Source organism: Rhizopus microsporus, assembly GCF_002708625.1.
Source record: "Rhizopus microsporus ATCC 52813 unplaced genomic scaffold scaffold_7, whole genome shotgun sequence".
Taxonomy (NCBI): domain Eukaryota; kingdom Fungi; phylum Mucoromycota; class Mucoromycetes; order Mucorales; family Rhizopodaceae; genus Rhizopus; species Rhizopus microsporus.
In genome coordinates this window covers 598,947-626,437 of record NW_019671922.1, presented here as the reverse complement: position 1 = coordinate 626,437, position 27,491 = coordinate 598,947, and the positions used below count along the sequence as shown (strand labels likewise).

The window sequence follows — 27,491 nt, the reverse complement described above, 5'->3', positions numbered from 1 at the left end:
AATATAAAACTTTTGAAGGAAAGCTTTCTACAATGTGGTTCAAATAGGCGATGGTAAAAACAGCACAAGCAGCAGATAAAGTGTCATTGTAACCCTTTATAGGGTTGTCTTTAAAGGAAAGCACGGTTGACGGAAGCTCTGGTTTAAAATCCGAGAACCAAGGGCAGCACTGTTGGAAATATAGACCTTGCTTGTAATATTTTGGCCCATAATGAGTTGGGTGATAGCATGCCAAAAGTTTTGTTGCGTTATAACAGCCAAGTCAGTGAAATCTTAGTTATTAGCAAAATACGCGTTGACAAACAGCTGCGCCCGAAAAAGGGCATTTCTAAAAAGGCTTGAGCAGGTTATAGGCGACATGCACCGTAGGTAATGGTAATAAAAGCTTCTATTGTGATGAAGATCATCTTTAAAAGAAGTATATTCTTTTATATAAAAATGATGATTTATGTTTTATTCATACTGATTACAGTCGTTTATCTTAATATTAGAACTAGACGTTGCTATATGACAATAATATACAGGACAAATTGTTTAAACAGCAAAGAGACGACTTTGGAACTCGAATCTTGATCGGACAGCGTGAAGGCTGCGTACAGCTGAGATCAATGTTCATCAGTGAACGGACTGAATGGTCGATAAGAGGATATATGTTGAAACTTGTTCTGATTTCCCGTAGAGGAGAGCTTGGAACTGGCTGTAGGTTGTGTTTCGGTAGGACGTGGCCTACTGTAAAGGTGCGGATGATTACTAGCTTACTCTAATTGGTTCTTTTACTTTCATTCTCACTGTAAAGACTACGCATTGGAGTAAAATAAAAACATGACTTTATTACAACTATTTATCGTCACTAAAAGCGACTCCATCGATAATATCATCCAAAATATCTTGGCTAATCTTTGCTTTTTTCTATCATGGCTCTTCAGTCACCATCACTCGTTTGTTCTTGTCAATTGCCTCTACAATGTCACAGGTCATCAATATTCTATACTACATTTATCACTGACATGCTTATCCAATTTATGAAGGATATCCGTTAACTTGTTGGCGATAATACTTTTGGGATAACTGTGTTTTACTCTTTCAGCGCTGTCCCAATGCATTCGGATATAGCTACAAAGCTTTGCCGCTCTCCGTTCTTCATCGAACTTATTACATTTAAATAATTCACCGTTCACACTCTAGTCTTGTAAAATTATTTGAACAGAACTCTTGGGATTGCGTTTCCTGTGATATTGTAGAATAAAATATTTAATTCGGATAATACAAGTAGATGGAATGAGGCTCTTTGTACTCATTTATGAACAAAGAGAGATAGATCCGTGGCAAAAGGGGAGATTGATCTTTACATAACCAATTACATTTTGTGAGCTGTGCTGATATGACGTGGCATCAACTTGGCTTTGGTTGGTAGAGGCGATCTAGTCTTTTTTTAATTCTATCAACTGTGCTTTGTACTGTTGACTTTGGCATATCGACTATGTTTGCAATGTTATCATATGAATGCCCTGCTTTTCCAAGATAATAATTATCCCAGTGCTTTCTTTATTCGTGAGGTTGATACGAGCCACGTTCTTTAGTTGATACATTTTCAGTTAACATGGATACTTTATAAAGTATTGACAAATAAAAAGAAAACAACACAATTTTGACTTCTAATTATGTGAGAGCTTAGTTTTAGAAGCGAGATCAGTCACAGTCCTTTTTTTTATTATTTCACAAATGAGCCTATTAGAGCAAGTAACAGAAGAGCTTGCAAAGATCGAATTGAAAGGTACCTCTTCAAAGGAAAACTAAACTTTTACTGATATTGATTGAAATAGACGATGACATCTCAGAATATATTGCTGGCATTATTCAGGATGATTCAATCGAAGACGATGAAAAGCGTGAAGTTATTACAGGATTCTTAGCAGAAGCCACTGTAAAAAAAAAAAAAAGGGTTATTGAATCGGTGATCTGAATATGCTTTAAATTAGGAAAAATCAACAGAAAACTTGATCGATACACTATTAGATGAATGGAAGAGCTTAATAAAAAAGCGCGAAAAAGAAGAGGAAGAAAAGCGATCTAAGCTTTTGGAAGAAGCAAAAGGTAAATAAAGCATATGAAACAGAGGAAAGACCTGTATCTTAGCATGTTAAATAGTCCGAGAAGAGGAAAGAAGACGTAAAGTTGAGCAAGAGAAACAAGAACGAGAAGCACAGCGTACGTTACAAAAGCAACTAACAAAGGAAGAAAAAGAAGCTCGTGAACTGCTGATGAGGGAATATGGATATATATCTGAAGAAGAAGGTGAAAAAGAAAAGGAAAAGAAAAAGGAAGATGGTGACAATCAACAAAAGGAGCGTCGTAAGGGCAAAGGAAGTCATCATCAGAACAGCGCGGCTATAGGTAAGTAACTGGGATCATTATTTACATATAGCTCATGAATAAGAAAAAAGATCCTTTACTTGTTGAGAACCGCAATGCTGAAATGATCAAGGAAAAGGAACGAATAAGGCGAGAACAGATGAAGCAAGCACATGAGAAAGAGAGGGAACGTAATAGACAAAACTTGGAAAAACAGAAAAAAGAAAAGACATTAGACAAGGAAAAGAAGAAAACTCAAAAAGGAGAAAGAAGACGTATGTGATCTATTGTAAAATATTAAAATGATTTATTATCGCTTCTTGTATAAGCACGGTTTTAATAGTTTTTGTGCCTTTTTCTGGAGCTTGACTTTAGGTGTGGTTAATCCTGCGCCTTTCTTGAGTGCTCTCTTTTGTGTTTTGCTTAATCCAGCTAATACTTCATCCTCTACCTCTTCTTCATAGTTTGGTTGCTTTGTAAAGTATAACATGATGAACATTTTATTGTCGTCATCCTAAGAATACAATTCATTCATATGATCTCTCATTAACAACCAACTTAATCCTTACCTTATCCATAAAATCAAAGCCAAGCTCCTCCAAAAGAGTGATGAATGCATCAACATCACTAAATCTACTCACAACCTCTGCTATCTTCAATTCACCACTAAATTGAAAGATGATAGAATTGGTCAATTATATACACACAAGATGATGGTTCGCTTTTTTCTTACCCAACTTTCAAAACACGATGTGCCTCTTTCAAGAAGTCGATATAGTTTGTACCCATCAGAGATAATGAAAACACTGCGACATCTACTGAATTTGCTTCAAGTGGTAACTATAGTTCAATATATATTCAGAATGAAGATTCTATAGCCTCTATTTCATCACAGCTTACCTTGGATATATCACATGCGGTGACAAAATCATTCTTTGCTATTAAATCAAAACTTAATACCTTGTGCTTCTTCAAAGTCTGAGCAATCATCGCATCGCCACAGCCGAGGTCAGCAATGACAGTGCTCTTAGGAAGGCGCCTAAGTTGATCAATAATCACATCTACGGGGTTAACTGGCCATGATTCAACTTGATGACGGAAGCCTTCATGGTACTATTGATCTTTTAATACGCCATACATAATAATATCCGGTGTGAATCCTTTACCTCATCAAATAATTCGGGTTTTTCTTGGAATAACTTGAATGATTTGTCACCAGGAGTAGTATACAGCTGTTCATTCAACCAACGGAATCTGGCTCCCGACAACTTTTCTTTCATTTTACGCTGTAAGGGAGTAAGGCCGGCATCCAAGTCTATTTTGTTATTGACTGGTGTCTGTGGTGTCTTTTGCTTCTCCTGAGGTGCTGTTTTCAATGTCTTTTTATTATCCTGAGCAGGCTTTGTTTGTTCAGGCTTTGTTTTGTTCGTTTTAGCTAATAGCTATTAAGAATAAAGATGTTAATAATTCTACTTTCTTACTAAAAAATAGTGTACCTCTTGTAACTTCTTCTTTTGTTGAAGCTTTTCTTTCTTTACTGGTTTATTTTCTATCTTTTCCTTTTTTTCATTCTTTTGTTCAACTTTTTTACTGTTGTCATGCTTGATCTTTTTCTGATTTGGTTTTTCAGCTCTGTTTCCTTCCTCTTCTAATGCTCTCTTTTTGTTGTTTTTTGTCTTCTTTTTTGACGATGTCAAAGTTGAAAGTTGAGCCTGGAGTTGATCAGCTTCTTTTGTAGCCTTTACTTCTTTTGATTGTTCCTCATTGGTTTTCTTTTTATTGGCTTTTTTTACGTCTTGTGGTGCGATCTTCTTTGGAAGCGCCCAACCTGAGGCTTCGAACAATGGCTGCATAGTAAAGAAACAAAAAAAAAAAAAAAATTACAGAAAAAAGGGTAGCTGCATATGGGGGCTTATGAGCGTGTGGGTTTAAAAATTTACAATTTATTTTATTATTATTGAGACAAACAGCAAAGCAAAGCAAAGTCATCTTTATGTGAATAAAGCCATACGCACTTGTGTTTGGCATTGATTAATTTTTGAACAGCTTGTCTTACTTTCGAGAGGGTATCTTGTTGATTTACATTTATATGTTCTAATAGTTTTTTATAGTCGTCATCCTGCCAAAAGTTATATCCAACCATATATCGTACAACGTCTTTTGGTAGATCAAATGCGACTACTTGTACATCTTTCTTCAAGTCTTCAATAATAGGTGAAATTCGATGAATGGCTAATGGAAATGGTATTAGATATGTATTAGTCATTGTTGTGTTGTTTACCTTTGTCAGTAATTGCAGTTTTATGCTTGTGCTTGATCTTTGTACGTTCTTTGCCTCGACTTTCGCTAAACACTATATTCACATCGAACGCCATCTTCTTTTGTTCCATGCCTTCGCCTTTAGATAATTCTAATGAGAATGGATCATTGCGTACTGGTAAAAAAAAAAGAGAAAGATAGTTTAGTAAAGTAAAAAATCATGCTTATACTTTACTTACCAGAATCCGAAGCATCCTTTGACTTTAGCTCGTGTTTGTTTCTAGCTCTTGCTATAGAATCAACTCTTATCTGTTCGTTTATTTCTGCTGTGAGCCATTGGCATAAATCTGTTTTGCTAACTTCGGTTTCTGTTCGTCTCAAAACATCCTTTACTTTCACAGTCGTTTCTCCCTTATTACTCTCTGAGTTCTTATGCTTTACAATCACAACCCAGTTGATACATGCTTTCTTACAGAGAGACACAAGATCTTCTGGTGAAAGATTGTTTTGCTCTTCATCGTCATATTGGAATTGAGCTCGAATACCATGGCTCCAAAGTTCGTGAACAAGGTCCAGCCTTTCTTGCAACAAAACTTTACCAAAACTTGCAACATACACATCGCACCGTTTAGGAGCCCATAAACCAAAGCTTCGCATTTTTTCATTCTTTGTCTTCATCAAATGTTTGACTTGTTCAGATTGATGCATGTCCAAATGTCTGATGAGTTTTTGGACAGCAATATTGACCCCCACAGCACGAAGCTTACGGTTTGCAGTGGCATTGGGGTGAGCAAAATGCTGAATGAGGAAATCGTATCTGCCGCCTACTGCCAACACATCCTTACGCTTCGAATCAATCGTATCCGTAACTGCTTCAAATACCATACCACCTTTGTAAAAGTGATTGTTGTAAACCAGCAAGGGATGAAAGACAATCTTGTGATGGATTCCAATATACTTGCTTACGTTAAGTAGAGTTCTTAATGCACCAACGTTCTCTCTAAACATGGCTTTATGGCTGCCACTTAATAAAGCTTCAACCTTTCTCGCAACTGTCTCCAAATCACCTATAGATGAGTATTAGGCATCTTGCCCCCTTTTCAATTACTTTGCTCTTACCATGAATATTAAAAGAGGAAAGTTCATCTAATGCACTTCGTTGCAAGTGAAACTTTAGCTTCAACACGTTTCTCACAGCAGCAAAAGAGGGAGCTCTTCCCAAACTGGATAATGCCACGAGCACTCCTTTACGGATGTCTGGAGGAACACGACAGCTGTCTAATATGAGATCAGCAATATTAGTATGATTCACCATAAAATAGAATCCTCCATTTTTATAAGGCGGTAATTCTTCTAATACTTCCTCTACCACCTTAAGTACTTCTGCATCTGGGACCATGGGAGCTGCAGTCTCTCGATGAACAATATCAAAATCAGCTTCAAGAACAGCTTCAGGTTGACCGCCGCTCTGGTTTTCTCGATACACCCTGTCAAAGGTAAACCGCTTCAACTCTGGGAATCCCTTTTGGCGTGAGACAAATCGTGCAAAGGGCACTGTTTGATCATAGGGAAGTTGGTTTAAAGAGCCTCGTGAGTCCATGAGATAGACTGGGTTCTTCCAGTTCCACTCGTACAAGTTATTTTTTGGAATAAGTAAAGGAGCAGATATATCAATGGCGCCATGTCGTCGGAATATCTTTGTCATTTGTTCCCTAATTCGATCAAAGAATATATGACTATACTGATCAAAAGGTATTTCCATGCTTGTTTGATAATCATAGGTAAGATCTTTCAATCTATCTGCTGATTGTGAAAACATGGCAGACATCAGCTTGTCGTAGTATGGTGTGTTGGGGTTAGCTATTGTTCGTACACATTCTTTGATATATTCATCCTCAAGTTTGGGTGGCAAAAGATCACTTCGTAGCAATTCAAAACTATTTGGACGGTCCTTGGGTTGAGGGGACAATAGCATGGTAATGATTCTCTTTTGATTGATGTAGCTTGTAGGGAAATCTTCTGGGAATTTACCATTACGGAGTTCGTTTAGTACAACAGCGCGTTGCATTCCTGTAGAGAATTGATAGCACATTTCAAAAAAGATGACGCCAAGCGAGAACATGTCTACTTTTTGATTGTATCGCATACCAGATGTTGTGCCAGTTGCTGGATTTGGCATAACTTCAGGAGACACATAAAAGGTGGTACCAACACCAGTGGTCATGCTTTCTTCCAAGTTGTGCTGACTTGAAGTAGAGTAGCCAGTATAACTTGTGGATATATTGCTATTCTCTCCAGGCTGATTAAACAGTCTAACTTGACTTGCAGTACGAGAGAAAATCTGTCCATCTGCCAGTGTCTGATTTGAAGTAGCCAGTCCAAAGTCACCAATTTTAACATCATTATTGGAGTCCAAGAAAATGTTGGCAGGTTTTAGATCGCGATGAATCATTCCTTGGGAGTGTATATGAACTAGGCCTTCTAATACCTGTCTAAAAAGCCTCCAAGCCTCTTGCTCATCAATACCTTCATCAATAACATCACGCAGGGTCTTCTTTTCACAGTATTCCATTTGAATATACAGAACTCTAGTGCGTTGGTGCTGCCTCTGACTATCTGAGCTTTTGTCTTCCTTGCTTCTTTTCCTTGTATTGTCTACAACCCTTTTCATTAAAGTCACTTTGGCTTTGTTTGTAGTCGGAGTAACTGAACTGCTCGTGCTCTCTCCAGCAGTGGCTGTGTTATTATCTGTACTGTCTGGTGCAAAGGATATGAAATCCGAACCGTCATCGTCATCGTCCTCTGAAACGAAATCAATATCACTTTCACTGCTCGCACTCGTGCTTGTATCATCATCAAAGCGGATAGCCGAATAGCTCCTGCTTTTACTCTTTGATCTATGCTTATCAATTGACAAAAAGTCGTCAAATTGTTTATAAGCGCTAACGTCACCATCTTCTTCATCATATTCTGATTCTTCTAAATCATCTTCATCTGAAAAACCTTCACTGTCACTAGCACTTCCTTTAAGATTTGATCCATCTTCGTCCTCAAACCAAGTAGCAAAATATCGTACCACATATTGATGGTGAAGACTGGATAGTGAATGGACTTCTCTTAATATCTTTTTCAAATCTTCGCTATCCTTTGGATCTAATCGAATCTTCTTGATCGCATACAGTCTACCATCTAAACGATTTCGCACTTTGATGACTTCACCAAACCCGCCTTTTCCTAAAAACTCAATCTCTTCAAAATCGGTCTTATAACGTGATGTTGTGAAATTCAAAGCTGCAATATCATTTGATATATTTGACGCGCTATTCCTTGCACCGACATAGTTGGATGGTTCGTAAAGTTGCTGAGGAGCAAGTGCATTGACTGGAGGAGGCAGCATGATGGGCTCGGATGCCATTGTCATCAGAGGAGCCCTACCTCTGATATTACTTTTACTAGAATGAATATGCGGTGCAACTTGTATAAAGTCAGTAACAGTTGATTTTCGTGATACATTTCATCTTACCATTTCCTGTAATAACAGGCTCTGCAACTTGTTCTGAAATTACAGAGTCTGTATCACCTGCAAAGAATGGATCATTCATTAGGTCAATAGCGGTTGGTCTCTTTTTTGGATCTGGTTCTAATATTCTTCTTGCAAAAATGTTGGCAGCAGCAGGTATCTCAGTAGAAGCTGTGCGCATGAACGCGTCAAAGTCACCAAATTCTTTTGTCACTTCCACTCCCCAAATCATTTCGATAAAAACGACGCCAAGACACCAAATATCGTTCTTTCGACCATAGACTCCAGGTCTTTCTCGTACTTCAGGAGAAAGCCAAGAGATGGCTAATTCTGAACTTGATGTATCTTCAGAGTGTTCGACTAAAGAATTGGACTTGTTTAAATCTATAGGAGCAAGTCAGCCATACTATTTCATCAAGGAAATATCAAAATACAATACCATGTAACCTTTTGTTATAACTGATGTCGGCTAATTTGACAGATTGATTACTGCTACAGAATATAGTATTGGAACGAATTTCTATATATAATTGTTAGTTTAAGCCTTTTTCCCCTCCCTCCTTTTTTTTTACCTTTGCAAACGAATCCGCTCAAATGTATGTGATTTAAGGCCCATAATAGCTGTTTCATGTACTTGCGAACGATTGTTAATCTTAACCCACCACCGCATTTCTTTAACAAATCATATAAGCTTCCTCCTTGTTCATATTCCATTAAAATATGCAAGATCCACGAGTTTCTATCCATCTCACTACGATCCAATCGAGCATCATAAATATTTACAATATGAGGATGTCTAATTGTCCTTAATCGATCTAATTCTCTTTCAATATCCTGTAGCTTTCTTTTTCCAGCCTGCGTTGTATAATATGATCCGGATATATCTACTCTTTTGACTGCCAGTAAAGCTGGTAGTAACAAGTTATCCACATCTTCAGAAGTACTATTCGCTCCCATAAGTTTATAATTAACAGGCTGCGCCGTAAAGGTTTCCCCAACAACACCTTTTCCTAGGCAAGGACCTAATGCGACTGTGTGGAAGGATATAGTCTTTGAGATAACATCTTTCTCTTCCTTGTCGATAGGCACATTGATCATGTTTTCGAATGTGATGAATTTAATATCCCCACTTGACTCAAATCCAGGGTTGATATCTTGCATATCCAGGTGAAAATCATCCTCTGCAGTATCAGTAAATCCAACAAGTCTTTGTTGTCGTTGCTCCATCGCTGCACGAGCATGTTCTCTCTTTCTTTCGATATCTTGCTGAATTTTTTCATTCATCATATCTGACTGAACGCGTAACTCAGCCTCACGTTCTTTTCTGATTCTGTCGAGTTCTTCTAGCTCACGTTCCTTTTCGACCTTCAAGTCTTGTTCATTTCTGATAATCATTTGCTCATGCAATGTGAGTTTTGACGTAGCTGATGGAGGCATGTTGTGATTAGCTAAAAATGCACGAACATGGTCGCTTAGATCATACATCATCTCTTGACCTAATAGTTCCTGTGCTGCTTTTTGAAGTGAAGTTGATAGTTGTTGAAGTAAAGGTGGTGATAAACCTCGAGGATTGATAAGGTGTAGTTCAGGTGGTTTGTTGGGATAAGATCGAGGAAATCGTACCTTGAGATCAACTGTGACATGAGCCTCGTCTCCCTCGACGCCTAATGGACGCAAATGTAATATGAATTCAGGATCTGTGTGAGCAACCTTTGGATAGAGTCAGAATCGTTTTTAAAAAAAAAAAGGAGTCAATATACCTTCCAAGCTGTCTTGTTGACAACTTCTTGGTAGTCTTCCATAAAAATAGCCTTTAAAGCTTCGATTTCATTTGTTTGAATTTCTTTAAGTTCTTCAAGGTTCATTATAAAATATGTGTATGTGTCTGTGTGTGTCTTTTTTGTTCTTGGAATAAAATATATATAAAAAAGTGGCCCTTTTCTAGAGGTTGATTTTATTCCATTTCTTTTTTATGCTATCTAACAAATTGTGGAGAGAGAAGGGGGAATAGATGTGTTTATATAAGAAAAAAAGTTAACAGGGCGAGTCAAGTAGAGGAAAGGGGAAGGAAAAGAAAGAAAGACAATGTAATGGTTGAAAAGGTGTGAATGTCATTTTAAAAGTCATATTCGGAGTTTGGACTACGCAACATATACATAGCAATCTCTATCTTGCCTGGCAATAAATTGCTTCTCTAAAAGTTGTTCAATGCATTTTTTGATCAAAGAGACTGAAGGAGAAAACCTAAAGCTGGATTGATCTAGGATTTCTTGTATAAGTTGTACATGTGTCAGTGTTTGTCTCGACTTCATGATGCGGACAATAGCAGCTTGTATATACATTCTTCGATCTTCCTCTACTGATTTCCTGGCTGCTTGACTTTCTTGTTGATTATCATTCTGTTGTTGCGTAGCTGTAGTACTAAGCTTTATTTTCGTTCTTTTGTTTGTAAATGAGGTATTCACTTTGATTTCACTATCCTCATCCAATCCATCCACTGCATCGAGTAGCCGTATTTCGATGAGTGGTCGTAAACTACGCATGGTATCTCCAAGGTTCAATCCAGAACGGTTCATGATATCCTTCAATGTCATACATTTATGTTCATTAAAGAGTAAAAGCAAGACCATCTGATACAGGCTCACTTGAAGTTCATAATTCTTATCACAATGATTCACACGTACTTCACCTCTTGTCAGATTCCATTGCCAGAGCAACTTTCTGCCACTATAGTGGCTGTTGTAAAAGTTTTCAAACCATGTAATGTTGTTTTCAAGCTATCGTCATGTTAGTTTGGTTATAATCAACTTTTTTTTATCCTTACACTTGAAGGAATCAGTAGCTTATTTGTAGCAGTCGTCGTGTCTTCCTTTTGATTGAGTGGCCATGCACCAGCTGTCAATACAAGTGCTTCCACAGTACCTAGTCTTTTATAAATCATATATCCTCTTATTTGCCATATATATATCATACCTTGAGCCTGGAACTTATTTTCCTTTAAGTAAGCCTTAAACTTGCTGTTCAAATCACTGCTTAGGGATATATCTGTAAACATCTTGTTCAGTTTACTGGTGTATTCCACGCCACATATCTCTTTCAATCGATTAATCATGTTGATTTCCAGTTCTTCAGATGATGAAGCATTATAAATTAAACGCTTAGCCAACATTCTAGAGTAAAACTTTTGAAATACATCTTTATCATCCACGTATTTAAATAGAGTAATCATCTTCATGACGCGCTCCTCTTGATCCTCTTGATCATCCTCAACATCTTTCTTCAATCTCTTTCGCTGACCAGCTACACCCATCTCCTTTTTCGCAGTATTTCTCTTTAACATCATATCACAATAACGTGCAAGTGTTTCTGGCCCACTTGAAAAGGATGAGTCATTCACGATCACTCTGAATGCTTTATCTGTTGCGGCTGTAAATAGAGGCTGTGATTCAAACACTTGTTGATTGACTTGATAATACTTTTTATGTAATACAAGTAGCTGATCGACATAAGATTTAGGGTTCTTTACTGTGCTTGATCCTAACTGTGAGAGCAATTCCTTGCCTAACTTTGTAATGTAATTTTCATAAATCTCTAACACTGACTTCAAACCATCCGGTATACGGCTCAAGAGCTTATAGGCCAAGGTACAATCTAATGAATCATGTCAGCCTTTTTCACTATCTCATTTACAATATAAACCTTCAAATCTTTCATCTTTCAACATGTCTTCAAACTCATCGACAATACGATCTTGATAAGCCATGATGTACTGTGCTTCAAATTCTCTTACAATCCTTCCATGGGAAGTTGAATGACAGTACTGGTTGTTTCGTATAATCTCTTGCTGAAGACGATGATTAGCTTGTTTCATAAAATGACTGATGCTTCCTGTTGCGATTTCTCTAGCAGCCTCAGCTGCATAGTATCGTTTTGTGTGAACAAGATAGGGTCGCTCAAATTCCTCGATATAGAGTTGTAGTGGTTGATCTGTAAATGCGTTTACCTGCACAAGTGATGTAACGACTGACTTGATGATATTATGAGGCGCCTCAATCCCGTTTCTATCCTGTCGAATCCATTCAAATACTTGATAGAACAGCTTATTTTGAAACTTGTCTCTGATCGTAAACAGTACATTGTTCTTCCAGAGTAATAAAGCAACAGCCTCCACGTTTTGCTTTTTGTATTTTCCACCTCGATTGAGTTGACTAGTGCTGTGGATACGATCCAGGTAACAGCATCCTCTAGACATATATTCTGCAGCTAGAGCGAATCGTTCGAATGTATTTGCATATGCTGTAACGACATCATCGTGAGATAGTATGAACTGCAATAAAAAAAAAAGAGAGATAAGACAAATTGTACAAAAGCAGACCCTTTTTTTTTATTGTTTTTTACTCTGCACTGATTAACTGTATGTGCATCAATATATTCTGCTATTCCAGAGAACACCTTGTCAGAGAAAGACCTTGGAGAAGCTACACAGAGGTCATAGACGATTCTAATGATGAAGTTGAATAAAGTATAATTAATACATATTAAAGAATATATTTACTGATACATCGTCATTCCCTTAATTTCAGGTTGTTTCTGAGAAAATGAATAAATGCCGTTAAGCATGTCAATCAACTGTGAGAAATGTTCCTCAAAGTTGATAGGCTTCCTCTGTAAGCATAGTCTTTTAGTCTTGCTGTCTGAAGTAGTGAACATTAGAATAAAGAAAGTATAATAAAAAAAGTTCCATTTCTCCTTTCCTTTTTAACCACGCATTAATTACATTTCAAGTGTAACAAGTCACATTCATCACCAAACTCAAAAGCGCCCTGTTATTTCTTAGATGAGTAATTGATCATTCTGAAAGCATCGTGAGAGAATAGGTGGCTCAAAGCCAAGTTGCGGCTTTCTGAAAAACTCTTGAATTCAATCAGTATCGCACGCCACTGCCATGAATTAAAAGATGATAATGTGAGGTCTATGGCAAAAAGAAAGCTGTCCCTGTTTTTAAGAGATAATATAATAACTTTACGGTAGTCGTCTCCTGCCTTTCAAGAAATAGTCTTGAGTTTGTGGTCAAGAAGTAAGGCTCGTAGTCTTTCGCTTTATTCAAATATTGGCATTCTTAAAAGGACACTTTAAAGCAAAAGTTGATTGTGTACTTAAATCACTTGATAATTGGTGAAGTACAAATAGATGCATTCTAGAAGGTACTGATAAAGAGAGAGGGCTCATTTTTGTATATATACTTGGTCACTGCCAGATTATTTCAGGTACGTGTATGTAGCGTCTATTTTGTTGGAGTACTGCTACGAATTTAGATAGTATGAGAGAGCTTTCATAATATGAATCCTTTCATGGTACCATCTTCAATAATATGTCTATCTTGAGAACAGAAGCAAAGTAGTCTTGTATACTTGTCTGAAAACTTATTTTCTCCTGCCTGTGTTTATTTTTCGTTTCATCATCTGAATTCAAAGTGGAAATACTATAATTGAATACCACAAGTACAAACTACCAATGGGATTACTGGATTCGTCGTTCGGATTAAGCGGAGGAATATCCGAATTGGCTTGTATAAAGTGCCAGAATGATCGTGTAGAACATATATATACATTATTGAAAAGAGTCAATAGATGAAAAATTAAGATACATTACCATAAAAAGACAAGGAGGATATTTAATAAAGGAATACATATATACTGAAAGATGTGCAAACACAAAGTTACACACGTTCCTTTTCTTTTAATATATATTTAATAGATCCTGAATCCTTTATTCCTTTTTCTCTTAGGCTATCTAAACATAATATACTAGTGAACTAGGAAAAAGTGAGTTCAGGCGTATTATATATTGTTGTAAATACTAAAACGAAATAAAGCTTCGTATTATAGCCCACAAATTTCATTACAAAAGAAACCCAGCGATAATGAATATTCTATTGATCTACTTGTCCTCTGTTACTGTTGTACAGCATCTTACACCTTTTACTATCTGCTCTGACACACGTCAAATCTTGAAGATGTCCGTAATGATGACCTTATGGCTACACTTCGTTTTCTAGACCAAAACGGCCCTGAAGCACTTACCAATTTTGATAAAATAGTTTAAAAAATATGTTTTTATCTAAACCCTTTTTAATAACAAAACCATTTCACAAGTGACATTAATATGATAAAAGTAAACCCCATCAGCCCTTACTTTTAGCTGCGTCATAAGCTTGTGCAACGAATAATTAGTGGTGTACGAGTTCAGTTTTTTCTTTCTCTCTTCTTTCTTTTTTCTTATTTCTCGTCTATCTCGCACAAATAATGTTTTTAAGAGACAAAGCCTTTTATATTGTATCAAAAAAGACGGGCCTCGTCCTTAGCACAAATGGATATACTGAGGTAATATAAACTGATTCTTTAAAGGGAAAGGATCTAATCTTTTTTTTTTTTGATAGGAGGGTAGTAAGATTACTGTTCAAAATAAGGTATGTAAACAAATCACGCATAAGCTTGAAATCTCAGCTCTATTAAAGCACATTGTTATCAGACAGGCGAGGAACATGAGGTAATTATTATTCATTTCTGGGTTATTTAAAGGAAGATCAACATATGAGTAGCTATGGCAATTTGAGAACGGGTTCTTGATCAACAAGTCATCATCTTTAGTTTTAGACATCGTTGGAGGTAATCACTTTAAAATCATTTTTATAAACATTAAACATCGTCTATAGGCGATCTCAGGGTTGGACAAAAGGTTAACTTGTGGGGTCGTAAAAAAACAATGTAAGTCACAGACAAAATGAACAACCAACATCTCTTTCTTATACAAATATGTGCATAGGGCACATAACCAAAGATGGGGAATTCGTGACGGCTACATTTATGCTGTAGCTGATCCAAGACTTGTATTGGACCTTGAGGTAACGTGTTTAAAATTCGTATCTAAAAGATCAGTAAAAAAAAAAAAAATAGCTTGACGATCTAATCTTTTTCATAGGGAGACTGTGAAGACGAAGGCACTTATATCGTCACAAATGGTCGTCGAGTAGGGAATCATGATCTTCAACAATGGACATTGATACCTTTTGCAGAAGAAGAAGAATAAAAAAACCATCACATTATGTATTTTCCCAAGTACCAAATAGGTGAAAGGCTATTGATTCATTTTTCCCGCCATTTCCCAGCGTATAATAAATTCAGTTTTCCTTTATTTTGGTCCCTTTTTTTTCCCTTGTCGTTTTACCTAATGAGTCAAAGACAGGCTACACCTCTTCAAGAAATGGTTCATTCCACGCCCAACCAGCGAGAAGCAATAAGGGAGCTAGAGCAACTATTTTGTCTTGACCAAAATGTTTTGAAAGATATAGTCAACTCTTTCCGAAATGAACTAACTGCTGGTTTAGCAGACGACAGAACAAGTGATTTAAACATGATTCCTACTTATGTCACGGGTTGGTGCCTCGATTCATATTAATGAATATGTTCTAACCATTGCTTTATAGGCTATCCCACTGGTAATGAAAAGGGCACCTATCTTGCCTTAGAAATAGCAGGAATGGATATATACGCATGTCAAGTGCGGCTAAAGGGCGACAATGGAAAATTAGCTATTAATCAATTTCAATACAAAATACCCCAAGATTTAGCTAGTGGAGATGATTTTGCAGTACTCATTGATTATATTGTCGAATGTATATCAGATTTTTTAACTCGGGTTGGCACTCAAGACCTATTCATATATCCAATGGCAGTTTCATTTGGATTCGCCATAAAACAAACACGTCTCAACACAGGTCGAATATTATCACTGGGATATGGCCTTAGCTATCCTAATGGTGTCGGCGTAGACATTGTTGAATTGATGCATGAACGTATGCGTAGAAAAGGATTACCTATAAAAATAGTGGCAATCGCCAATGGTAAAACCAAAGATGACTTTAGATTTTATAAGTGATTCATACTTTTAAGTTTTGATGTATTAGATTCTGTTTGCACTCTACTAGCACACGCTTATCAACACCCAACCACTCGCATAGGTATCGTTCATAGCCTGGGGACGAACTGTGCCTACTATGAGCCTGTAAAGAATGTGACGAAGCTTAGAGATCAAAGTATAACAAAGGACACAGATATGATAATGAATACAGAATGGTGTAATTTTGGATCATCAAAACGTACTTTACCATGCACTTGGTTTGATCGAAAGTTATCTAGAGAATCTATCAATCCACAGTTTCATGTGTTTGAAAAGATGACGACGGGCATCTTCTTGGGTGAATTAGTAAGAAATATCATCATATATCTTGTGGATCGAGATGTCTTATTTGGCGGAGAGTCGTCAGAAGTGCTCAATACAGTGCATAGCTTTGACACGAGCTACATGTATGTTTGTGAAGCAGATGATTCTGATAGTCTAGAAGACACTCGAATCATTCTAGAAGATATGCTCGATTTATCAAAGACGACGATGGGTGATAGAGAAGTCGTGAAAAAAGTGTGTGAGTTGGTTGGCATGAGAGCAGCTCAATTAGTGGGGGCATCCATTGCGGCTATAGTGCAGCATATGGTAGAAAGAGGAATAGGCATGACTGATCAAGGTTACGCAATTTGTAAGTATCACCATCGCTTATAAATTCATCCCATTAATAATCTCTACCTTAGCTATAAGTGGTAGCATATACGAAGATTACCCTTCCTTTCATCCGCGTGTGTGTAGAACGATTAAAGAACTTATACCTGAAGAAATAGCTTGTAAATTGTCAGTAGGCGTTGTGAAACACTCACGAATCGTCGGTGCAGCTATTGTTGCTATGATGGCCGAAAAAATTGCTGCTGACAAACGAAGTCGTTCATAAGGTTGCTTTGCAATACCTGTAGTTAACATCGTGTAAAATACTTTTTTATTTTAATAACATCCACCCCCCTTCTTTTATTGTACTATTCCTTCATTTGCTCCCCCTCTCTTATAGACACAATCCTATACAATGTCCTTATCACTTCATATCTGCATTCTGACCATAAGATCACGCTATTGACATGTTTATCTAAGAAATGACGACAGTAATAGATCATATCAATATCCAAATCATCATATATTTTTCTCATTCAAAGCAGTGTATCTACTTTTTAATCTAAGCAGAAAAGATACTGTATTTAACAAAGGCTTACTCATATATGTCATTGCTTTTGTATACATATATTACTGGCACTATTCGTCTCATTCAGAAAAATGTCCATAGAGTTAATGGCAAACCAGTGCGCTGAAGTGAAGGAAGCTAGGATATGTGCCAAGGATTTGTGCTACTTCTTTATTGATATGCCGTTGCCGTATTTACCCTACAAATACTTAATCTTGTCGTATGAGATTACTATAAATCTATATTCCAAGAATGAATTATATAAAGAGACTGACAGCAATACATGTTGTCAGCATGTAACGCGACTGACCAGTTCTCATTAGTCAAGTAATATTTCTGTTTGTTCAAAAAATTGAGAAGAGCGAATTTTACAGCAACAACAACGGAGCTGTCACAATGAAAGATAACCTAGTTCACCCTCTTCCTTGCTACATCAACTTGTTTTTGCAATACGAACCAATACGTGTTGTATCAGCATGGCAGCAAGATGATAATACCAACAAATGACGAAACGCAAATCATTTCATTTGTTGGTGATTTATGTCCAAGATTTGTAGAAGCTGTTGCTGTTATGGATGACTGTCGTATTTCTACTCTTATATCGAAGGTGATTACACCCTTTATCATCAAATAAACAATATATATTTCATACACAAGCTAAAGCAATCTCAAATATTAATATATTACCTCAATAACACTATCATTCCAATCATTCTAATATATATATATAATATGATAGTGTGGACTTATTCAACAAAAATTTTTAATAAATTATAGTTCTATAGTGGAAGATAACTTCCGTTCAAAAGGCAATGACGACAGGAATCCGCCATGTTTCAATCCGAAGCTATGAACGACTGCAGTTGTATACCACGGAGTGTCATCGAACACGCAACGCCAGTGGTATTTCCAAATTGTTGCGATACTCGCGCCAAAGAAACAGAGAACGCCCGTATCGACTGTTGTTTGCTCGTCTGCTGGGACAAAAGAAGTGAACACAGACCATATTTCATCTGCAATAGAGAAGTTGTTCGGCAGAGAATATCTCTCGAAGATTGAGAACTAAAAATTGAACTTGAGAGGGCAATTCACAAAGAGATCGAAGCTTGTCTCAGTGTCTTGTTGGCAGAGTCTATACAATGTAGAGACGGTCACACTGGGATTCCAAGCATGCTGTAAAGCAGCCGTTGGGATATAGCCATATAGCAGGCGAAACCATGGTGTGAAGACCTTGGGAGGTATCATCAGGAACCAAAAAGTTTGCCAGTACTGGAATTGAAGAAGCAGCGAATGAGGTAGGGTCAAAGGCGGATGATATAGTTGTATTAGCAGATCGAAGCCTTTGTGCCATAAAAAACGGAGCTGACCAGGAGATGCTTCGACAATCGGAATAGGTACTGTATTGGATTTCTGCGTAGAGTTTGGGATTGTCCAATGAGCACATGAGGGTATCCAAAAGGAGGCGTTGTCAAATCTATTAAATGCTGACATCTGAAATCCCAAGGTAGATAGATCGTCGCGAGGCCCAAAGGTAATGCGGCTAATCTCTGGTATCAACTGTAGAGTGACTGGAGCTGTTCGTTGGCTTGGGGAAAGGCCCTTTCGGGTCACATGAAATGAAAATCTGGACAATGAGGTTATAGAAAACCTTTCAACTGTGCTTGCCCAATGCAATCCCTTCGCACGCATTTATCATCATGCATATGAGTTATTGAGCAACCATGAGAATTCCAGCATCAACAGCGAGGCGAGATCTAATAACAATGGCTTTGTCGAAAGCGGATCACATTATATTATCATCGGTTCATCAATGAGGATGCATTTGATTGAAGGAGGCGATGGACGCACTCACAACCTGCCAACAATGGAAGAAGTTACCGCGGCTATTCCTATTAAGCATATTGACAGAAGCTTCCGTGGCATCGTTCTTGCCTTGGGAAGCAGCGGTAGAAATGATAGTCTCTGTCAAGGACAGATTTTGAAAAGTACTTTCAACGTATCAGCCAGACACATGCTGCATACGTGTGTAGGAATTACGTACTGTTATTCCTTCATGAGGTATTCGAATAGCATTGAAGTCTATTTCTCTCCTCTTCCTTCTTTACTCTTACTTCTTCGACCACTGTTCCTGATAGTTATGATGATCTATGGTCATCTTTTGCCATTTTAGTATCCTTATTCTATCGCTTTTATAAAGATAACTACTTTGAAGACCATAGTAAAATGTACAATGTGCTAAAAGTGGAGCGCTTTTCATTCCAACATTTTATCATTAAAGAAAACATGATTAATTAATAAAAAAAAATGTTGCCGATCGTTAATTTAACATGACAAAGCTAACATAGCTACCTTTCCTTTTTCCTTTTTTCTTTACTTCAGCATGAAGCGAAGGAAAGACGATGACCCTCCGCCTCCAAAGGCAAAGTGCAATAAAGAGAAAGGTATGTAAGCTATAAAGTCGATATGTCATTTATTAAGGGTCCATTAGCCGTCGATCACGGGTTCCCTTCTTTGTTTTCACAAACGCAAACAAATTTATTCAAGAACACATCTTTTGAAGCAAGTGATGATGATTTTCAAGAAACACCATTGCTTAGAAAAGGTAAAGATAGCATCTATTAGCTCCAGCTGTTTTATAACGGATTGTTATAATAGGCAAGAACGTCCATACTATTTTGAAAGCTGCTAAAGAAGGCACATCTGCTCCTGGTCCCTCAGATGTTGTCATCAATGAAAATGCATCTATGCCCGTAGTCAACAAAGATACAAGTGCTCAAGCTGTCTCACCTGCTCCTATTCCTTACACTAGCTGTACTTCTGCTCCCACCAAGGCCTCTAAGAAATATCAAAGCAAGGTTGATAAAACTGAAGTACTTAAAAAGGAAAAAGAAAAGAACAAAGTGACAGGCAATGAGCAAAAACAAGTATGATGCCCTTCTTGTGGTGGAACCGGTCACTTTCGCTCCTCCAGCAAGATGTGTTTTATGAATAAGTCAAAAACGAAGCCTCCAAAGCCTAAAGATACCGTCGAGAAAACTTTTGTAATCAAGACATCTTTGGCTAATACCTGCAGATATCCCAAGTTCGTTACCTTGGAAGAATACTATAACTTATGTGGTTACAATCTTGCTACAAGAAGACGAAAAGAACACCAAGAATACCATTTAGACGAATTTAAGTATATTAATGAGTTACCTACTTTAAAAAACTGCAAGCTTAACCTCATTTTTACTAGCTGCCCCTACACGTCTACAAAACTATCAAAGAATTCACAACTACTACTGTCAAGGTAAGTGATATGTCGCTCCCTTACATGGTGTGCATTTTAATAACGCTGTGTACGGCATAGATCTCAAAAGCTAAAGTTCAAGACGTACATCAACAAGCAAAAAGGAACTCAAGAAATTGTTAAAAGACTCTTTGACAACAGCAAAAAGTATGGCACATCAAGTACAGTTGGCGCTAAAAACTAAAATCCAAACAAAAGCAAGCATGTGCCTCTACCTCCTGCTGACCTCCCTTCCTTCTCTCAACGGAAGCGAAACATTGCGTTCGGAATTGATTCTTTTTTTTCAAGTATGAAAGGCAAACGACCTGCACCTATTAATGAGGGAACCGAATTTGTTTCGGTTGACGAGTATTTAACGAGTCAGATCTGTAACAAGTGCAAACCCAGACAATTAAATAATACCTCCATTGCTGGATCAAAGCGAAGAGTACACTCTATCCTCAAGTGTGAATCTTGTGGTACGGTTTGGAATCGCGATGTGAACAGTGTATTAAACATATATGGTATCTTTGTTTACAAATCAAAACATGACAATGAAAATCCTCCCCCCTCCAAAAGACCTTCAAAAGACTAACGGTGTTCTTGGATTTAATGCGCTGTCCATAGCGGCAATGCATTCCTTAACACCTCGGTGAGTATAAAGCGAGTGATACATTATTTTTTATTCATTAGTCTTATAGTTAGACGAATAAAAACTCAGTTTAATCCTTCTTTTCTTCTTGCACTTCCTTTTGTTCATCTTCTTCAAATTCATCATCGCTGTCATCTCCTTCAGGCTATTTTATAAAGAAACAAGAAATGGTCAATAATTATACTCTTACTTGTTTGTGTGTCTTACCAAATCATCCATATTTGGTAATCCTCCACTTGAACCAGCCTGAGCCATTAAACTTTGAAAGTCTAATCCACCCATTGGGTCACCCATATCCTCTTCTTCATCATCCTCATCTTTCCATCGTTGGAAATCTGTTTGAACAAAGCGAAGGCGATCCTTTGAGATCTTATTCCAATATCCTTCCTCTTTCTTGTAGATAACCAAAAATAAGTTGCGTGGAGTCAGATGTTGCTTTGCATCCTATAATATCCCCAACCTAAATATTTTGACACCTTACAACTAGAGTGCTCTTACCTCAACCTTAACAGGCTTTAAAAATTCAATATCAAATGCATACTCCTTTTGTTCTACACCACCTTTGGCTTTGAATGACAACTTGGTCTCTGTCAAATCAACTTTTTGGTCCTATCTTTACTTTTTAGTTTCAGGAATCAAAAAGGACATGGTTAACTCACTTTAATGTCTGAGAGATCAACAGTCAAGTAGAGCAAGTCATTTCTTTCGGCCCAAAGCACAGTAGGATGAAGAGACATTTTTTAAATTTGTTCACAAACAAGAAGAAAAAGAAAAAGTTTCGACGCGTTTCCACAGGAAATAAAAAAAGTAAGCTATTCGGAATTTTAATTTATGAGTGGGTCTCTGACAATGATTTTACAATCTTTATGATTTGCTTTTTTGGTGGCTCTTCCTTGGTTGAGAGTCGTTTTGCAGCCATTATAGGAAAAGCTTAGCACATTTCAAGAAGATAACTAAAAATCAAGCTTTTTTTTTATTCTATTGATGGTGGAATTAAACATATTTCTAGTATTTCTGAGTAGATGAATCATATGGAAATACATATGTGGAAATAATAAAAAGGGCACCCTAGTTGGAGAAGACAATCCTTTTACCATTAAGCAGCTAGCCATACTAATATGTTTGACCGAACTAAGGGAATTAAATCAAGACGCCACTTTATTTTTCAAATATCTAATTCAGCTGTATGAGTCTTGCTTATTAGAAATAAGACATGGACATTGGTCCTCTGCTTTCTCGAGTAGATCACATCAACGAAATCTGTTATGTCAGTCAATTGTAAAAGTCCCTTTTGTATGATACTTGAAATTTAGTTAGTAGAAGAGGCAGATCTGCTTTAAGACATCATATATACAGACTATTTGGATACAGATGTCTAGCTTGTTTTTCATTCGCAACATTAACCTTTCGTATAGTATCAACATGCGCAACAAGTCTTTATAAGCCAAGCTTATGTTTTTGCTTAACCTCACAGTAAATCAAGACTAACTCATCATTGACTCATAGTTCATTTCCCTCTCTTTTTTAATCTTAACTATTTTTCTTTCTCCTTGTATGCAGTCTGATTTATCAATAAAACACCCATACATCGTTGTATGGAACACTCATAGTGACAGAAAACGAGCTATGACTACATTTGATATGGCCTCATTCATAGCGCTGCATGATAACTAACAAGCCACCGCACTAAACTTGTTGCGGGCTGAAAAAAAGTCACACCCGCTCCAGCCTACTGAGTCTTTGGTCCTCGCTGCGTGGAGCACATAACAGAGAGCCATATAGGCAACCTAATGATCCTTCTTTTTAATCGATAATATGGGTATGTCATAAACATCGATGCATCCATCCATCCATTTACTAAACCATATCGTCTTTTATTATAGCTGTCGGCAAGAATAAGTAAATACTATACAAATATCCATAAACACTGATTGATCATGAATTGACATTTTTTTTGTAAAGGCGTCTTTCTAAGGGAAAGAAAGGTTTGAAGAAGAAGGTGTAAGTAATCAACATGCATAGATATGCACACACACACACAAGAAAGAGAGAGAGATATTATTGAAGAGAAAGTGGGGAAAGGGAGAACGACAAAGAGATACAAAGTGCAGCCGAGAAATTGGATTGTAGAATCTTACACTATGCGAGAAAAAATGAAGAGGGAGAGAGTAAACACATGCTCATCATTGAACTTAATTGATATGTATACAACAATAACAACATTATACACAACAACTTAACATTTTTACAGATAAACAGACACGACATTTTCTCTTCAATTATCTCTCTTTCTTTCATTTGTCATGACAACCATACTCATTCATCATGTAGTGTTGACCCCTTCACCCGTAAGGACTGGTATGATATCAAGGCTCCTTCCATGTTCGAAGTTCGTCAAGTCGGTAAGACCTTGGTCAACCGTACTCAAGGTCTCCGTAACGCCAACGACTCCTTGAACGGTCGTGTCGTCGAAGTCTCTCTCGGTGACTTGTCCAAGGATGAAGGCCGTGCCTTCCGTAAGATCAAGCTCAAGGTTGATGAAATCCAAGGCAAGAACTGTCTTACCAACTTTTACGGTATGGACATGACCACCGACAAGCTTCGTTCTATGGTCAAGAAGTGGCAATCTCTTATTGAAGCCTTTGTTGACATCAAGACCACTGATGGTTACTTGGTTCGTCTCTTTGCCATCTCCTTCACTGCTCGTCGCCGCAACCAAATCAAGAAGACCACTTATGCCCAATCTTCTCAAATCCGTCAAATCCGCAAGAAGATGTTTGAAATCATGACTGAGGAAGCCACTGCTTGTGACCTCAAGGAATTGGTCGCCAAGGTCACTAGCTCTGCCTCCAACTTTTCTCAAGATGCTATTGCCGTCCGCATTGAAAAGGCTTGTCAAGGTATCTACCCTCTCCAAAACACCTACATCCGCAAGGTCAAGATCCTCAAGGCTCCCAAGTTCGATGTCTCTGCTCTCTTGGCTCTTCACGGTGGTGCTGCTGCTGCCGCTGATGATACTGGTGCTAAGGCTGCCAAGGAATTTGTCGAACCCCCTATCCTTGCCTCTGTCTAAGGAGTCTGTTTTTTGTTTTTCACAAAAAGTAGTAATAAAATCATAACCATCGCTTGTCATAGCCTCTTTATTCAGACTTTCTATTTAAAAAAACCAATGGGTATAATAAAGGGGTGTCTAAAACCAAACAGGAGCTGATGCATAATGATGCCGTAAAGAGCGTATCTACCGAATGCTAACCATCTATAACTTTGTTAGACTCAATGTCATAAACTTGTTTTTTGTTACCTAAGAGACATTGTTTTGGGTTGATTACCCAAGGTAACCAAGTAGATCAAGATAAAAACGGTTGGAAGTTGTTGCATGATTAACCATAGTGGCTGTGTCGGACGTGTCCAACCTGCTAAAATATTCTTTATATAAACAATGGTACCTGGTATGTGATAGGGCAGCAGGGATGTTAAAAACATAAGCCATGATTGACGATATCTGTACGTGTTTTGAGGAGAAGGTAAATTCTGTATGGTTAGTAGCATAAATAAGTACGTCATAGTAAAATATGAATTGCTTTTACTTACAGAACTTGTATGAGAGGTAGCTGTCATTATAAGCCAAATGATGTAGTATATGGTGATTAGTACAGATGTGGGTACAAGCCGCACAAGGGCGAGCACGATTGACGCGTGTATGAAAAAATGTCTCCAAGATGATGTCTGTGATGTTGTATTTACAGAAATGACTTGGTACATACATTTAATCAATTTGCTCAGTAAAGCCGTTAAAAAAGATATGAGAAGCCAGACGATAGCTGTTAGACCAACACTCAGCATAAATAGAAATACTGTCACGAGAATAAATATGGGATCGTCATTTCCAAAGAACATGTCCTTGGTTATTGCACTGTATAAGGGTAGATAGCTTGTCATCATCAATTGATGTGATCTTGCAAAATACTGGTATGAGCTCAAAAAGAGCAGTAACGCCATAATGTGTATAAAATCTGACCTCATACAGCCCAGTAAGGCTGCCTTATAGGACACAAATTTACCTATTTCAAGATATTACTTAGATCATGACATTTCAATAGCTCATGTGGTACTTACGGCTTCCGATATGTACATAGGTAGAGCATTGGTTTATCAGCATAATCAGCGTACAAACATACATGAAATTAAGCATCACTGATCCATATCGGAGTAAGCAACGACCAAGAGTAGCATACCAATCAAAACGCATGACAAGTTCCACTGCCTGATTATCCGTGTAAAAGCTAAAGGCTAAACCTTCACCATCGCCTGTAGCTTGATGAAACGTAGCCCTAACGGATTCGTTTTCCTTCATCTGTCTATAGTACTTAGGTTCTTGGCCATTGACTGTTTGCCGTACCATGAGTGGAATCAATCCTGCTCCAGGCTTGGATGATTTGAGATGCAGATCATAGGCGAACAAGGAACTGCGTAGTCGAGGAAACACGTGCCTTGAAACGTATTTTTTAGCTATCAATAAAGGCTCTTTTTGGCGCATCACAATATCTAGAATATAAAATAAGCCAGGGTTCAATAAAAAAAAAAAGATATATACCCCAAGTGCTTGACCAATGTACAGTTGCTTCATCATTATAAATGATAAAGAATGGAACATCATTGTTATCTTGTAAGGTAATCTTGGTCTGTTCCAAAATACCGACATATTCAATTGGCTTTGAAGAAGACAGAGTGAAAGACCTGTAGGATCCAGTAGGTGCACTAGCAGAAGGAAGTATCGTTACCAACACATCGTTCAATGGCTGGCATGACCAGTCATCCATGGCTTTTTTACAAGACACCAGTAACCAGTGATGGTCGCTTTCTTCAGGCACATCTGTAAGTAACTTTAAGCTTTCAGAGTATTTAACAACTGTGAGTCGTGGTTGATTCGTATTTGTAAAAAAGAGATGGCTACCGTTTCCTGTCATATTCATCACTTGAACATGCTGTGGCATTGAAAAGGCTGCATCCTATGATGAGACTATATACACATATATATAGTATTACACACTTACAGTGATGGGTCACCAAGTTACTTGACTTTGTTTCCAGCAAATGCTGATTGAATACGTCCATACGATCATGAACAGACATGGTAGGATCATGTATATTTACTAATGTTGCTGCCAGTCGCTTGATTAATTGATTGCACCACAGAATAGCCATATGGTCTGACTCTGTCCATACAAAGGGTATGGATGTCGAAAAGATTGCGAATCCATGCGATTCAGGCACAATGCTGTGAACGCCTGTGCTATCTGAATGAACAATGTTATCTAACGATCCACCTGCGATAGAGACTAATGTCACGTTCCTGAGTTTTCCCTCCTTTGTAAACTGATTTGGTTCCCAAAACCGAGATAGATCTTGGTATAATCTGTAAAGAACTGGATCCAGTAAAACAGGCGCACTAGTGTGTGGCGTCGCTAATGTCAAGATGGTACGAACACTATTGGGAGCATAATTTGGCAACCTCATCAAGGTCCTAGCAACAATACCACCCATTGAATGTCCGACAATGATCACCGAATCCACTCGACCATGATATAGATTGAGTATTGTTTGAATAGCAGTATTGACATAATTCGCTTGATCCAAGACATGTTGGCCAGAAAATGCAGTTAATTCTTCATTCAGATCGACTACACACATAGGAACCGAGTGTTAACAACATACTGTTAGCGTAAATAACAAAGACCCTCTTACGCGTAAACCAATCCAAATCCTGCACATTCTTTTGCGTACGAGAATATTTTGAGCTTTCTGATGCCAATGACCTTACTTGCTTATAACTTCCTGCTTGCCCAGGTATGAATAAAACAGGTACGCCTACTAGCTTTTGTCACTTTAGAAAAGTGTGAAGACAGCCGTTATGGACATTTACTTACTTGCTCAGAATCAACAAAGCCTTCTCGGTAGAGATAAAGCGTATACTTTTTGGAAAAGGTCGTCTTTGGCTGATGTTCAACTCGAATGTAGGTTGGGTAAATGTAAGTCATGTCACAACTGTGCATTGCTTTTCTTTGTGTCTGAAAGATGTTTAGCTTTTGTGATAATGAAGAGTCCAGCATGAAAACTAGTGTAAAAAATGCGAAACCTGTCCATATCCACAGTGTGATACTGTTCCAAAGTTGCTTTAGTGAAAAACTCAGCATGAAAATAGAAGAGAAGACCCTTTCACATTGAGCGGTAACACTTGCTTCAACTATTAAAATCTCCGCTTGGTTGGGTATGTATGCTCTTTTGACTATCCATTCAAAAATCTATCTCGAAAGTAATT

At 37.6% G+C, this 27,491-nt stretch overlaps 11 protein-coding genes across 11 annotated transcripts; 5 read left to right on the top strand and 6 right to left on the bottom strand.

Moving 5' to 3' along the window:
- The first annotated feature begins 1,710 nt into the window (after positions 1-1,710).
- On the top strand, positions 1,711-3,086 carry RHIMIDRAFT_281306 (uncharacterized protein). The gene is made up of 6 exons (XM_023612985.1): positions 1,711-1,774; positions 1,824-1,924; positions 1,980-2,094; positions 2,149-2,394; positions 2,445-2,865; positions 2,921-3,086. The coding sequence occupies exons 1-5, from the start codon at positions 1,723-1,725 to the stop codon at positions 2,633-2,635; spliced, it is 705 nt and encodes a 234-aa protein (XP_023466793.1). The 5' UTR covers positions 1,711-1,722; the 3' UTR covers positions 2,636-2,865; positions 2,921-3,086.
- Positions 2,663-3,653, bottom strand: RHIMIDRAFT_202104 (25S rRNA (adenine645-N1)-methyltransferase; the record flags this gene model as incomplete). The annotated part of the gene is made up of 5 exons (XM_023606592.1): positions 2,663-2,866; positions 2,922-3,018; positions 3,086-3,192; positions 3,253-3,465; positions 3,519-3,653. Coding segments are annotated over 5 exons (756 nt in total), but the record flags the coding sequence as incomplete, so codon positions are not given.
- Positions 3,654-4,259: 606 nt separating this feature from the next.
- RHIMIDRAFT_128376 (Serine/threonine-protein kinase) lies at positions 4,260-10,134 on the bottom strand. The gene is made up of 8 exons (XM_023605507.1): positions 9,892-10,134; positions 8,704-9,841; positions 8,571-8,651; positions 8,135-8,515; positions 5,731-8,085; positions 4,851-5,678; positions 4,634-4,786; positions 4,260-4,584 (listed from the first exon to the last, which is right to left on the bottom strand). Exons 1-8 carry the CDS (start codon positions 9,994-9,996, stop codon positions 4,307-4,309), a joined length of 5,319 nt encoding a protein of 1,772 aa, XP_023466791.1. The 5' UTR covers positions 9,997-10,134; the 3' UTR covers positions 4,260-4,306.
- A 138-nt stretch (positions 10,135-10,272) lies between these two features.
- Positions 10,273-12,841, bottom strand: RHIMIDRAFT_287525 (Cullin-domain-containing protein; the record flags this gene model as incomplete). Its single annotated transcript, XM_023613483.1, has 6 exons — positions 10,273-10,908; positions 10,956-11,053; positions 11,105-11,782; positions 11,831-12,458; positions 12,530-12,632; positions 12,693-12,841. The coding sequence occupies 6 exons, from the start codon at positions 12,839-12,841 to the stop codon at positions 10,273-10,275; spliced, it is 2,292 nt and encodes a 763-aa protein (XP_023466790.1).
- Positions 12,842-14,436: 1,595 nt separating this feature from the next.
- RHIMIDRAFT_237107 (ricin B-like lectin) lies at positions 14,437-15,220 on the top strand (the record flags this gene model as incomplete). The annotated part of the gene is made up of 7 exons (XM_023608692.1): positions 14,437-14,514; positions 14,571-14,600; positions 14,663-14,680; positions 14,733-14,799; positions 14,847-14,898; positions 14,957-15,035; positions 15,113-15,220. 7 exons carry the CDS (start codon positions 14,437-14,439, stop codon positions 15,218-15,220), a joined length of 432 nt encoding a protein of 143 aa, XP_023466789.1.
- A 174-nt stretch (positions 15,221-15,394) lies between these two features.
- Positions 15,395-16,970, top strand: RHIMIDRAFT_201678 (uncharacterized protein; the record flags this gene model as incomplete). Its single annotated transcript, XM_023606562.1, has 4 exons — positions 15,395-15,566; positions 15,618-16,034; positions 16,098-16,724; positions 16,777-16,970. 4 exons carry the CDS (start codon positions 15,395-15,397, stop codon positions 16,968-16,970), a joined length of 1,410 nt encoding a protein of 469 aa, XP_023466788.1.
- Positions 16,971-18,314: 1,344 nt separating this feature from the next.
- Positions 18,315-18,941, bottom strand: RHIMIDRAFT_237105 (uncharacterized protein; the record flags this gene model as incomplete). The annotated part of the gene is made up of 1 exon (XM_023608691.1): positions 18,315-18,941. One exon carries the CDS (start codon positions 18,939-18,941, stop codon positions 18,315-18,317), a length of 627 nt encoding a protein of 208 aa, XP_023466787.1.
- Positions 18,942-19,632: 691 nt separating this feature from the next.
- Positions 19,633-20,725, top strand: RHIMIDRAFT_251162 (uncharacterized protein; the record flags this gene model as incomplete). The annotated part of the gene is made up of 5 exons (XM_023610802.1): positions 19,633-19,693; positions 19,741-19,854; positions 19,908-20,176; positions 20,228-20,541; positions 20,602-20,725. 5 exons carry the CDS (start codon positions 19,633-19,635, stop codon positions 20,723-20,725), a joined length of 882 nt encoding a protein of 293 aa, XP_023466786.1.
- Positions 20,726-21,019: 294 nt separating this feature from the next.
- On the bottom strand, positions 21,020-21,958 carry RHIMIDRAFT_291627 (HSP20-like chaperone). Its single transcript, XM_023613828.1, has 4 exons — positions 21,832-21,958; positions 21,671-21,781; positions 21,380-21,616; positions 21,020-21,317 (listed from the first exon to the last, which is right to left on the bottom strand). The coding sequence occupies exons 1-4, from the start codon at positions 21,907-21,909 to the stop codon at positions 21,243-21,245; spliced, it is 501 nt and encodes a 166-aa protein (XP_023466785.1). The 5' UTR covers positions 21,910-21,958; the 3' UTR covers positions 21,020-21,242.
- Positions 21,959-22,075: 117 nt separating this feature from the next.
- On the top strand, positions 22,076-24,245 carry RHIMIDRAFT_291626 (uncharacterized protein; the record flags this gene model as incomplete). The annotated part of the gene is made up of 2 exons (XM_023613827.1): positions 22,076-22,450; positions 23,504-24,245. The coding sequence occupies exons 1-2, from the start codon at positions 22,386-22,388 to the stop codon at positions 24,243-24,245; spliced, it is 807 nt and encodes a 268-aa protein (XP_023466784.1). The 5' UTR covers positions 22,076-22,385.
- An 80-nt stretch (positions 24,246-24,325) lies between these two features.
- Positions 24,326-27,282, bottom strand: RHIMIDRAFT_237101 (PGAP1-domain-containing protein; the record flags this gene model as incomplete). The annotated part of the gene is made up of 8 exons (XM_023608690.1): positions 24,326-24,428; positions 24,474-24,703; positions 24,764-25,233; positions 25,289-25,717; positions 25,767-26,174; positions 26,227-26,853; positions 26,918-27,047; positions 27,100-27,282. The coding sequence occupies 8 exons, from the start codon at positions 27,280-27,282 to the stop codon at positions 24,326-24,328; spliced, it is 2,580 nt and encodes an 859-aa protein (XP_023466783.1).
- Positions 27,283-27,491: the final 209 nt, after the last annotated feature.

Excerpts from the sequence above, each read along its gene's own strand:
- RHIMIDRAFT_281306 (XM_023612985.1), top strand. The coding sequence starts at position 1,723 with ATGAGCCTATTAGAGCAAGTAACAGAAGAGCTTGCAAAGATCGAATTG. Across the intron at positions 1,925-1,979 it reads GATTCTTAGCAGAAGCCACT|GAAAAATCAACAGAAAACTT; the intron begins GTAAAAAAAAAA and ends GCTTTAAATTAG. Across the intron at positions 2,395-2,444 it reads TCAGAACAGCGCGGCTATAG|ATCCTTTACTTGTTGAGAAC; the intron begins GTAAGTAACTGG and ends ATAAGAAAAAAG.
- RHIMIDRAFT_128376 (XM_023605507.1), bottom strand. The coding sequence starts at position 9,996 with ATGAACCTTGAAGAACTTAAAGAAATTCAAACAAATGAAATCGAAGCT. Across the intron at positions 8,086-8,134 it reads GCCTGTTATTACAGGAAATG|TTGCACCGCATATTCATTCT; the intron begins GTAAGATGAAAT and ends ACTTTATACAAG. Across the intron at positions 4,787-4,850 it reads AAAGGATGCTTCGGATTCTG|TACGCAATGATCCATTCTCA; the intron begins GTAAGTAAAGTA and ends TTTTTTTACCAG.
- RHIMIDRAFT_291627 (XM_023613828.1), bottom strand. The coding sequence starts at position 21,909 with ATGTCTCTTCATCCTACTGTGCTTTGGGCCGAAAGAAATGACTTGCTC. Across the intron at positions 21,617-21,670 it reads TAAAGCCTGTTAAGGTTGAG|GATGCAAAGCAACATCTGAC; the intron begins GTAAGAGCACTC and ends GGGATATTATAG. Across the intron at positions 21,318-21,379 it reads TACCAAATATGGATGATTTG|CCTGAAGGAGATGACAGCGA; the intron begins GTAAGACACACA and ends TTTATAAAATAG.